The 12011-nt window shown below is 37.0% G+C and overlaps 1 protein-coding gene across 5 annotated transcripts in view; it reads right to left on the bottom strand.

Moving 5' to 3' along the window:
* Positions 1 to 6606: 6606 nt before the first annotated feature.
* LOC105060442 (DNA ligase 1) overlaps positions 6607 to 12011 on the bottom strand; it is a 56913-nt gene continuing 51508 nt past the window's right edge. For 2 of the 5 annotated variants that reach the window (XM_010944142.3, XM_073260676.1), the window contains one exon: positions 6897 to 7172. Coding sequence is in view for 1 of the 5 variants with exons in the window: in XM_073260676.1 (XP_073116777.1) it covers positions 7047 to 7172 (126 nt within the window). In the remaining 4 variants the exon portion in view is untranslated. Of the gene's footprint in view, positions 6820 to 6896; positions 7173 to 8542; positions 10807 to 12011 lie in introns of those variants that run through there. The other 3 variants (XR_012142608.1, XM_010944143.3, XM_010944144.4) reach the window with 3 other exon arrangements.

Raw genomic sequence — 12011 nt, 5'->3', positions numbered from 1 at the left:
AGCATCATTCATATGGTTGTATAAGATATTCTTGGAGTTGATGGGTAATCACCCTCCAAAAACTATTTTTATTGATCAAGATCAAGAAATGGCAAAACCCAATTGAGAAGTTGTTTCCAAATACACACTATACCTTTGTTTATGACATATCCATAAAAATGCACCATCTCATTTGGGCAACCTTAATTTGAGTAAATCTTTCTAACAATTGTTTAACAAATATTTGCAATGATGTCAATTTGAAGAAGAATTTGAAGAAACATGGGCTAGAATACTTTCTGAGTATAATGCTCAGATTCACGATTGGCTTAATAGACTATATAAGCTTTGTCAAAAGTAGTGTACAGTCCTCAATGAAGATATTTTTGATTGTAGAATTAAGTTATCTGAAAGGAGTGAGAGCACCAACAATGTCTTAAATAGCATAGCTAACAAATCAATTTCTCTCACTTTTTTTTTTTTGAAAAGTTAGTTAAATGTTGCATAGACATTAATCTGAAGAGGATTTTCATTGTGTTCAAAGTGCCTGAGCAATCAAACAAAGTGAAATTTTGAAGCATATATCTAAAGTTTATATACATAAAATTTATAGGCTATTAGAGAAGGAGTTTTTTGAGGGATATGATGAACATCATATCATGAAATTTCATATGATGATAATGTTTTTAGGTTTGAGCTGATGATGCATGGGAGGGATGCAAAAATTCAGTATGTGCAATTTAATATATCTATCATGAAAGTTATATATACATGTAAGAAGTTTGAAATAATGGAAATACTTGCTCATACATGCTTTAAAAGTGCTTAACTAAAAGAATGTGAATAAAATTCTAGAAAGTTATAACTTGAAATAGTGGACAAAGAAAATAAGGCACGGGTGTATAGTTTGAAGCAAGATGAACCATTACAACAGTCCACCAAGATAAAACTTATTAATCAAAATCGTCCAAGGAGATATTCTTATAATCTAATAATGATGAGCCAAAGACATGAGAAATCAGAAGAATTCTTTGAGATTCTCTTGAGATGAGCTAAAAAGAACTTAGAAGCTTCTTCAATAGATTGAGTTTGAATGCATTTTCTTATGTAAGGGATAAAGAAACCAAAGAGGATGATGATGGTACTCATGAGGATGATGATGCTTCATTGTTAGGTCCCCCATATGCAAAGCACAAAGGAGTTTCAAATAATAAACTTAAAGGCCAACTTGAGGAGTATAAGAAAAATTCAATCCAAGGCCAAACAAGTAACAATTTATTTTAGCATCTTCTTACTTGTTAGCAATTAATTCTTAGATATTTTTTAGTATTTAAATAGCTTGTTCTTAACAAACTATATTTTTTGATAGTGTAGGAAAAGGAAAAAAGGCTATTGGATCTTTTTCATATATCCAAGAATCTACTACTCAACCAAATATCATGTTAGATGCCCTAATAATACCATGTCTATCTGCCCCTCCAAATACCGTACCAAATCTCCATTTGTCAAATCAGGTACATGTTCTTTTAATCCATTTACTTTTTGGATCATAATGAAATTAAAATAGTATTATGTATGTAGGTATATCCAAGTGATTCTATCCACCAAATTATTTACCTCAGATATATCATTACACATCACAATTATCATCGCAAGCGCTTTCATAGATAAATTATCACAAAAAGAAGATGAAGAAAATGACAGTATCATTTGTTTATCAAAATTTAGTATATTTAAATTATTTAACATGATATTGGCAAATCTCAAAACTCTTATATATCTCTGCATATGGGAGCCATAAAATTTACACCAAGTGTTCCTTTCACAGCCATGCGACAAGGATTTCTTAATTAGTCGTAGGTATAACATGCTTTAATCAATCTCATTAAGATCTTTATAATTTTTTAAGTAGATACATTGTCAAATTATATCGCGTAATTCGGTATAGGAGTCATCATTTAACATTTGGAGACCTCCAATGTAACAACAAATATACTTTTATGGCCATGTTGTGGCTATAGAAATTCTTGATGCTTTATTTTGATGCAGTTGTTGTTGACTGCTTCATTGTGATGATGTAACTTGGTATATGACGTTGTAATATGAAATATAATACTTATAATTTTATGGTGGTTGATTCTCTTCTGTAATATAACACTTCTAATTTTGTACTGAAATTTTATGAAATTTGTGACACTTGTAATACGGTTGACCTCTGTTGGGATTTTATAATCCTTGATAGTCTATTTTGTTTCCAATTTGCTTTTTCTTCGTGGATCTGCTTTCTATTATAGAAGCTGTTGTCTCATGAGTTGTACTGTGCTGGCTTTTGACAGTTCTACTTCGGTGTCCAAATGCTCTTAATTACATCATCTTACAATCCAATATCTGCTGTGTCCCAATGCTTCTCGACATCTTACAATCCAATTTCTGCTATGGCATGTTGGTCTGTGTAGAGCTCCTGTCAGTGCTTATGTTCAGCTTATCATTGACTTTGAATCAAACTATTGTGAAGCACTCTTCTCGGAAGGTATGACTAAAATTTGACGTTATGTTGAAACTAATAGCACCATCCCATTTATGGAAACAAATGATGCCATTAAATAGAAAATAGAAGTGCATCCTTCTGGAACCCATATTCCTCTGAGAAGAACAAAGAACCAATCTCCCTCTTAGAAGGCCTCTTTGGTCATTTTGATACACACGCTTTAATCAATTTAAGATGTGAAAAAACCTAGCTGTAATAAACAGATGCTAAGTTTATACCAAGACATGGTAAAGGGTCAAAGCTCATGGCACTGCTAGTTTTTTCTTTTTATTTTTCTATATGAGATTATCATGTAAATCTAGCATAAATATAATAAAAAAAATCAGAAAATAAAATATTAGAAAAGGGCATAGAGTGCTCTCAACATGGATCCATAGAACTTTGTCTAAATACTCCGCAACAAAAAAAGCGATCATGTCTATAACACTATTTATCTCCTAATAAACATATCAGATATTTAGAAAAGATCGTCCTATCACCACCATCCAAGTACGACTTAACAGCAGATATATATGAGCTACCCTCATCTGCCCTTTATCCAATCCATGACAGTGGGTGCTTTTCAGTTAGGCGCGCTAATTAAGTCGTTTGAACCGAAGCAATTAAAGAAGGCTGATGATGTTATGAGAGTCCATAGCTGATCAAATCTCTATCACCATTTTCCCTTTTTATGTAATGTGTCACAAATGCCATAGCCTAGAATAAAAAGTATTAGTCAAATGTCGAATCAAACTACCCATTGTTTTACTTTTCTACCATATAATACTGGCAAGCTCGTAATTTGTGTTGTATCTTATTCTCTACCGAGACGAGGGCTCATGCATGCGGAAAAAAACCAAACGGGGAGGAAGTGTCTCCAAATACCTCGTTTTGAATGAGTGGGGGTCTTGGGCGGATGATGGGCAAAATGATGCTTGAGGATGGAAGAGAGGAATTCGTGATAAGGGAGGAACTCCTCGTTTTAAATGACTAGGACTTAGTGGGCACCTAAATGAAGTGCCTCACTCACTCCAAATCCAAAATTTCAAAACGTCCCATTTCAACTAACCGCGGTTAAAGTTTTAGCATCCAAACTCTGAAATTTTTTTGATATGATCACATGCCGTTCTTTTATTGCTTGATCCAAGATATAGATATTAAAACTGTTATAACCAATAATTCCTCCACTCCTTGAGATTTTTTTAATCTGATCATATGATGTGCCGTCTTTTTATTATTTGATCCAAGGTACAGATGTTGAAACTGTAGGAATGAGCGACCGTCGTGCACAAAGTGCACTGAATAAGTTCTCCGTCAACTAGGCCTATACTGCCACGTTGCTCGTCTCACGTGGCAGTGGGAGATTGGCCAAGTCCCCCACTCAAAGGAGAAATTATCCCCTAAACTGCTTGCACTAGCGTGCCCGTGCATGCAGCCAATCACGAGATGCCACATAACCAGGCTACTGAAGTGACAACCCGGACCGACAAATGTGCGACCAAAGAGCAACTAGCCTATAAAAAATTGCCAACCTGTCAAGCTAGTAAGAGAACCATTTTTACCAAGACCTACGTGGCATGAACAAGTTGATGGTTTGGATGGACCAACCATGAAATGCAGAAGTTTCTTTTTTTTCCCGTTCGCTTTTGACGGTGGGCCAACTCTAAGAGCCTAGTTTTAGTTTAACCAACATTCATGAACGTGGTTTCTCAGCATGAGGAAACATTTTTTTCATAATTTACCTAATTTGATAAATAGATGTGACAATTTTTGTTTTTCTATTTCAAGAAAAGCATACAAGAATATATTTATCGAAAATAGTAGTCATAATTGTTTGCACCAGTTAGGAATGTGAAGAGGCAGTTAGTTCCTGGTAATAATGTTTTTTTTGTTCAAGATGATCCATCAAATGCTTGATTAATCATCGACATGCGCTGTATATAGAGTTCTATTATGAAGACCAGCTTGACCAAATACAGAAGGTAGTCTACAAAGGAGAGCTCATGGATCTCTTAGAACTAGAGGGAAAAAGGTCAAGAAGGCATAGAGAGAAGCCAGTAGAGCTTAAGGTCCACTTGGGAACCATGCAGGCTGTTGATGGTGGATACATCCTCTGACTATCCTATTTGGTCATGTAATTTCTGATGTACACACAAACAGAGAGTAAAAAAAAACAAGTAGAAGAAGAAGAAGAAGAAGAAGAAAAGGGCATGTCATACTTGGTATTCGGAGGTAGTAATCTTGTCTAAATGACTTGTTAGTTATTAGGCAATTACCATGGTCAATCGGACAAAAAGAGAGCACGTGTAGAAGTGATCTTATATTGAAAACTAAGGAGTCGCGCCTAAATGTCTACGAAAAATAGCACTAGAAACAGCATTTTCCGCTTTGCTTTTTAGCCCATTTTGTTAATGAGGCAATGGCAAAGTGTAATAAAGTTACCTTGTCTTAACAGCATAGAAAACAGCTTCTTCGGCTGCTTCTTTTTCTCTTATTCCTGTGTTGCTTCGAGAGTGAAGGAACTTGGACTAGAAAATAGGAGGAAAAACAACAAAATAGTAACAAGATACAAATTAAAAGAGAGAATCAAAAATAAAAAAGAATATCATATATCGGGGCTTTGAAAAGAATATTCTTCTTCCCGTTATTGCTGCTACTTATATAAAAATGGAACATAGAAATGAGACAAGAGAATAATGAAGTTTAGGATATGAATGTCAAATTTTAAATATACATCTTTGTACAGTCAAAGGAAGAAACATGGCTGAGCCCATTGTCCTGCTACAACGACATTCCATATGTTCAAAATGTTATCCTACAAGTTCCACAGGTATGGCCCCAGAAAAATATAAAAGCGCATCCCTTGTAAAGAAATGCATCCAAGCACATAACTTGCCTAGTATTTACACAGATCTCCCATCCCATGATTCCATAATCTCAACCATCCAGGTATATAACTCTTCATCCTAAAATGTGTGCTATTATAGAACATGGAATTCAAGATATGAGTTCATCCTGCAGGACTCAGTACAGAGTATGCAGTTATAAACCAAAGGAACTCCATGAAAAATCATCAGAAAAACAACACACCCATTTACTCCCCCTTAATAAAAGGGTCCAGTAGCTCTCTTTCATTTATTGCAATTTTCCAGCTACACATTTCCATCGTTCAGGGAAACAATCGACCATTTAGCATAGGTGCTATTCCAACCAAACTTGAATGAGTTCTAATGTGTAACTTGTGGATCTAGTGCCCCAATATTTCAGGGACCACTAGGTGGATTAATTAGGAAAGGCTAGACTCTTGATTGTTTCCAGGATGACTGATTAGATTTCACTGAATTTGGACCCTTATCCTTACAAGGATTTAAAAGAATAGTAGTATATGTGCATTTAGTCCATATCAATTTTATTTTCCAAAAATCTTGAGTACTTATATAAGCAAAAAAAACCTAAATAGCATTTCTTGGGTAGCCTTTTTGGATAAGGTCATGATTCATTGCAATCAGTATTAGAGCGGACCCAGACTGTAGGACAACTAGAAAACACTACAATATGGATCTTCAGACTTACTAGCAGCCGATCATGTTATTTGTAACTGGATTTATAAAGTCAACATCACAAGTGTTGTTTCCGCTGCTGCATAAAACTTGTGCGCAGCAACCTTTAGGCATACAAGATTTAATGGAGCATTATACAAGTGATTTAATGGAGCAGTAACCTTCAATTAGATATTACATCTTTACCAGCAACAACAATTTGAACAATATTAACCAAATTTAAGGTCAAATCCAAATATGATTGATTTAAAATGAAGATCTGAATCATGAGACTTGGTCTACTATTTTTAACTCCTCATTAGCCACAAAATCATGTGCTTTTTGCAAGCCCTTGCTTATGCATCAAATTCTCCTAAATGGACAGTTTAAATAGCATAAAATATTTTGATCTCATTTAAAGGTTAAGAAGCACCAGGAGTATTTAAAATACAGTTTTTATGCATTTTAAGATGTTTATATCAAGACAAATGGTTTGGATTCCAGGGGTATGATCTGTTTTCAGATACCTCTTTTAGCATCATTTGATACATCGATAAAGGGTTTCAGTAACACAAATTTTTGAGTGTATACGCAATTAAGATAATGACAGTCACACATACCAGTTTCTATATTTTTCTTTTTTGGCAAACCACCATATATCAATTCCACCCAATTTTGACTGTCTCAAATCCAGTCACTGTTATTTCAGTTTAACTCAGTAGTAACAGCATTATCATTATCCTAAGATGCTCTTGTTACTGTCTCCCAGTATCACTGTTATGGATTATAATTGAACAATTAGTAGGATGCTGTTAACAACAAGAATAAAACCTGAGCACACAAAAAAGATGTCAAGAGAACATACCTACTTGTTTGTTCATTAGTAAAATAAATATTTCAGATGGATGTTCTCCAATTGAATAGGCTGAGCAGTCTTACATACAGAAAAGGTGAGAAACTCTATCTTTCCTTGATCTGACCAGTTCATCTTTCCACAACATCTATGGTGAGATCTTGCAGTCTTGATGAATGAAGACTGATGCCTGCTTCATGGACAACATGATCACCAAGTTGTCAGAATCAGCGCATGGGCACCCTGAACTAAACAGCTGTCTGATATTATGGCCCTACAGGAGCGTTAACAATAAAATAATAGTAAGCACTGTGAGATAACCTAATACATCAAACTGCAACAGGGGTTACATATTTATATTAATATAATAAGGAATTGTTATCATTAATTCTAAAAGTTTAGGGAGGCATGGCATGCGGATCCATATTTGAGGCATTTCCAACAAAGAGTTGAACAATTGTTTAACTCAAATGCTCCGGCCTTTGGACAGATGAGGGCAAATATATGCTTGAACAGGCTTGTGTGACCAAGGCATACACAAGTCAAGGTTGAAATTAATGATGTCAATTCAATGGTAGAGGGTTCATTAATCAGAAAGTTTGATAACCTAAGAAGACCTGGAAACTTCTCCGACTCAACCATTTCTGCAGATTTGAGTAGGCAGGTTAACCAATTCAAAATTATTCTATGACCATTAACAGTAATTGTTGAGAGTGAGCCTTAATGCAACGGTAAGGTTGCTCCACTGTGACCTGGAGATCATGAGATCAAAACACGGAAATAGCCTCCGCATTAGAGCTAAGGCTGCATTCGTCTGACCCTCCCCATATGCCGCAATGGTAGAAGGATCATGCACTAGGCTGCCCCTTCACCATTAACAATAATTACCGAAGAGTAGCATCTTATGATTTCTTCCAATTGCTATATTCTTTGCAACACTTACATATCATTCTATCTGTATATAACTTAAGGGTGACAGCTAGTTGTGCTGGGTCAGGTTAAGACAGTTAAGTTCAAACAATAATAATACTCGATGCAACCTTAATTCACACCTGCCCCACAACAAAATAGTTTGGAACTATTCAACTAGTATCTGCACAAGGATTGATCTTGATAAATCCAACACAACCTGACAAACCATGAACCAAACCTGAACTGACTCAGACGTCAGGATTATTGGTGACTCAATTCCATGATAGAAAAGTAATACTACAAGAATAAGGTGAAAAACTAGTATTAAAAGAGACCAACCAATCTTAAAAATGTTATCCTCAGGTCACGGCCTCAACCACCCACCTTCTTTCTAAAATCAAAGAATGAAAAAAAAAAGAGGAGGGGGGGGGGGGAGCGCGCGGGGTCGAATGCTCTGCCAACTTCATCCAAGATCCAAGACAGATTAAAGCTAACCAACTTGTATAGCATTTAGGTAAAAAAAGTTAATCAACTTGACCCAATTATTTATAAAAAAAAAAAATCCTAGGACCAAACTTAGCCCGAATTGAGTTGGGTGGGGTTGGGTTTTGAGGTTAGATCGAATTGTGCCACATTACTCCAATTTGAACAAGTTGCCCTGGACCAATTGTTATTTTATCCAAAATAAGAATAGAAACAGAAAATTTTCCTATATTCTTCCCTCTCACAGCATGAACATGTCATAATTTTCATTTAAATGAGAGCAAATACACTCATGTGAGACCTATGAAAGGTTTCATCACAAGCAATATATAGAATTACATTTCCAAATCAGGCTTTTACCAAGTCACAGTACTTGGACTGTGAATGGGACCAGGCCTGGACTAAAGACCAAAAATTCAAATAATGCGGATACCCTTCAAAATGCCAGGGTCCAAGCAATATGAACTTGAAAAAGTTATGATATCAAAACTGGCCCTTCCATTCTCCCTCAATCTGTCAATCAGACTATCCTCTCCTTTCAACTACTTTCTCTACCCCTTTCTTCCTCCAAAACTTTGAGATGCCCAACCTCTCCTTTTCTCCCCCCACAATATCTTTGCAGCCAACCACCTATTGTTTATCCTTGTTAAATAAGCAGGATTTAGGCTTGGTAAAATGAGCAGGTTTAGATTAGACCTGAACTGATTTCAACAAATTGAGGCGAGGCTGATCTTAGAGTGGGCCACTGTAGTATCAGCTCTAAGGGTTTGTTTGGTGGGGTGCAATTTGACCAGCATTGCAAGTCTGGCTGCAAGGCAGGCCAGCATGCATACTTGTATGCCTGCAACTGAATAGCGATTGTGGGAGCCTGAATCTCTAGCTAATGCCAATTTTGTTGCAGCTCATCCCATGCTCAGATTGGCCACAGGATGAGTTGCAAGGCCCATGCTCACATCCCGCTCACCACCTATACCCCGATTCCATGTCCCCCTCCCCTCCCATTCGCTTACCCTGCACACTTCCCCATCCTACATACCATCGAGGAAGAAGCACAACCCCAACACCTCACATTGTCCAAATCCAAGTTTTGGGCTTCAACCACTACTGTCCCCTCAAATTATGAAGATTTCCCCAACCGAAAGCTCTGATCACTATGGTTCTAGAGCTAAGCTAGATTTGGGTCGTTCCACCACCCATCCAACAGCTTCCCTTGCCCTACACCCACATAAACTAGATCTCCCTTGTGGATTTGATGACCGAGGTGACTCCCTAGCATTCCAACACTTTGCCAACATGCTTCTTCCACAGCTTGCTGTCACCACCACTAGATGTCATTGCCCACTATCACTGTGACTTGCTCCCTTGATTCTCGTTGTGACAACCTGTGCTCCCTCCACCACTCATTGCCACCGCCACTCATTGCCAATGTTATGTCCTCACCCCACTGTCATGTCCTCCCTATAATGCTCACTGCTGCATCTCCCCCCACTGCTTGTCTTCTCTTCAAATTTGCTATACTTCAAGCTCCATTTTCCTAATTTGAATGATAGTCTCAAGTTTTAAGGAAGTCCCGTGAAGCCATTTTGCATGTTGAGAATTTAAAATACCACTAATGGAGGCAACTAGTTCCATCACCACCAAGACAATGGAAAATTTGACACTAGGATCAAAGGGACCTTGCCTTGTTTGGTTACTAAATCTTTTAGGCAAGCACCGGAGCTTATGAATTGTCACATAATTCCTTCCACCATAGAATCAATAAAAATCTATACAATTACATTAAAGGGGAAGCCAGAGCTCTCCCAACGCGCCACGTGTCGAGCTCTGAACTCTCGATGATCAATTTTTCTTTTTTCGACAGTATTTTTTTCTCTTTTTTTTCTTCGAACCCTCGAGCCCTCTCGAACCTTCCCGAGCCCTCGCAGACGCTCACATCCTCCCCGCTCTCCTCACTGCCACCTCCTGCTGGTCTCCGTCGTCGCCTTCCTCCTCATCGTCACTGCCGTCGGCCTTCCCCCTCCAATCTACCTCAAGTGCTTTCATTTTCATAGATCTCCAAAAAAGAGAGACGTCGATCTCCTCCCTGCTCTCCTCGCCACCACCTCCCACCAGTCTCGCTATCACCTTCCTCCCCATCATCACCGACGTCGGTCTTCCCCTCCAATCTCCCTCAGGTGCTTTCCTTCCCATAGATCTCCGAAAAAGAGAAAGGAATGAAAAGAAAAAAAGGAAAAAAGGAAAAAAAATGGATCAATCTATGCGGGAAAAGGTCTTGCCTTTTAATTTTTCCACCTTTCCTTTGTTTTCGTTGATTTTTCCTTTGTTTTCCTAGGTTTTTCCTCTACTTTTTTCATTCTCAGGAGTCTCAATCAGGTGGGGTTTTGCCCCAAGCAGCAGCAGTATCTTTTTTCTTTTTTTTTTCTTTTTTTGCTTCAAACCCTTCCCGAACTCTTGCGGACGCCCATCTCTTCCCCGCTGTCCTTGCTACAACTTCCCGATGGTCTCTCAGCCCCCTGCACAATTATCATTAAAAGAGAGCCCCATAAATTGAAAATTTTGTAGCTATAAAAGAATCCTTTCTACCAAAAATTCCCAAACCCTATAAAATATCATGCTTCTACCAAGATTAAGCTCTCAAAACCTCAAGGGACCAACTCACACCGCCACAACTCGCACAAAATCCCATATGCTTGAGAAAAAAAACCCAATTCGAACCTAAGAAACCCCTCTAATCTCTCTCAAGTGCTCTCCCTTCCCACAGATATCTGAAAAAGATAATGAAATGAAAAGAAAAGAAGTGAAAAGGAAAAAGAATGATCATATATGTGGGGAAAGGTCTTACCCTTAAATTTTTTTCAATCTTTCCTTCGTTTTTGTTGATTTTTCCTATATTTTCCCTGTCCTCTATTTTCCTGTCCTTAGAAGTCCCAATCGGGTGGGAGGTTTGGAGCGGCCGAACGGAAAGCTTAGACGATGGCTGGGGTTTTGTGTTGGGTATTTTCTTTCTTTTTTCCGTTCTTGGGAGTCTCAATCGAGTGGGAGGTTAGGAGTGGCCAAATATTATCCAAAGATTTAGGGCTCAAATCCTCTCATCCCCCTAATAACCAGATTCAGATAGCGAATATCCAAGGGACAAATCCCAAATCCGAATAAATTTTAATTTTCTTAAATTTCAAATTCATCCCATATCCTATAGAATATTGCTTAATGGATTGAATCGGATATCCAAAAAAAAATTATCTGACTCCCATCACCGAGCCCATTGTAGCATCAGATGCAGTATAGCTCATTGCATTTTTAGATCAATGTATTGTATTTTAACATAATTTATTTAGATAAATTTTAAGAGTTTATGTGCAAACGCGTAAAATATCTTCAGTTATTATACGCGGATGAAAAAATATTAAAAAATTAAAAATAATAAAGTGTATTGTATTGATTGGATGACCTTAATTCATCAGAAAAAGATTTTTTTTTGGGGGGGGGGGTAAGATTAAATTTAGGATTCTATATTGAAATACGTAGAAATATTTAAATTTATTATATATGGTCTGACAAATATCCAAAAATCGACATAAAAAAAGTTGGCCATTTTGGTTGTATGAAATTAAAATATGTATATACATATTTGGTTTAAAAAATTGATAATTAGAAAAATAAATTTAAAATTATGGATTACATTTGTTGGTTGATTTTAAGATTTACATTCATTTAGATT

This window comes from Elaeis guineensis, chromosome 7 (assembly GCF_000442705.2).
Source record: "Elaeis guineensis isolate ETL-2024a chromosome 7, EG11, whole genome shotgun sequence".
Lineage (NCBI taxonomy): Eukaryota > Viridiplantae > Streptophyta > Magnoliopsida > Arecales > Arecaceae > Elaeis > Elaeis guineensis.
Note: the sequence above shows the minus strand (reverse complement) of the source record. Positions and strands in the feature narration are given on the sequence as shown.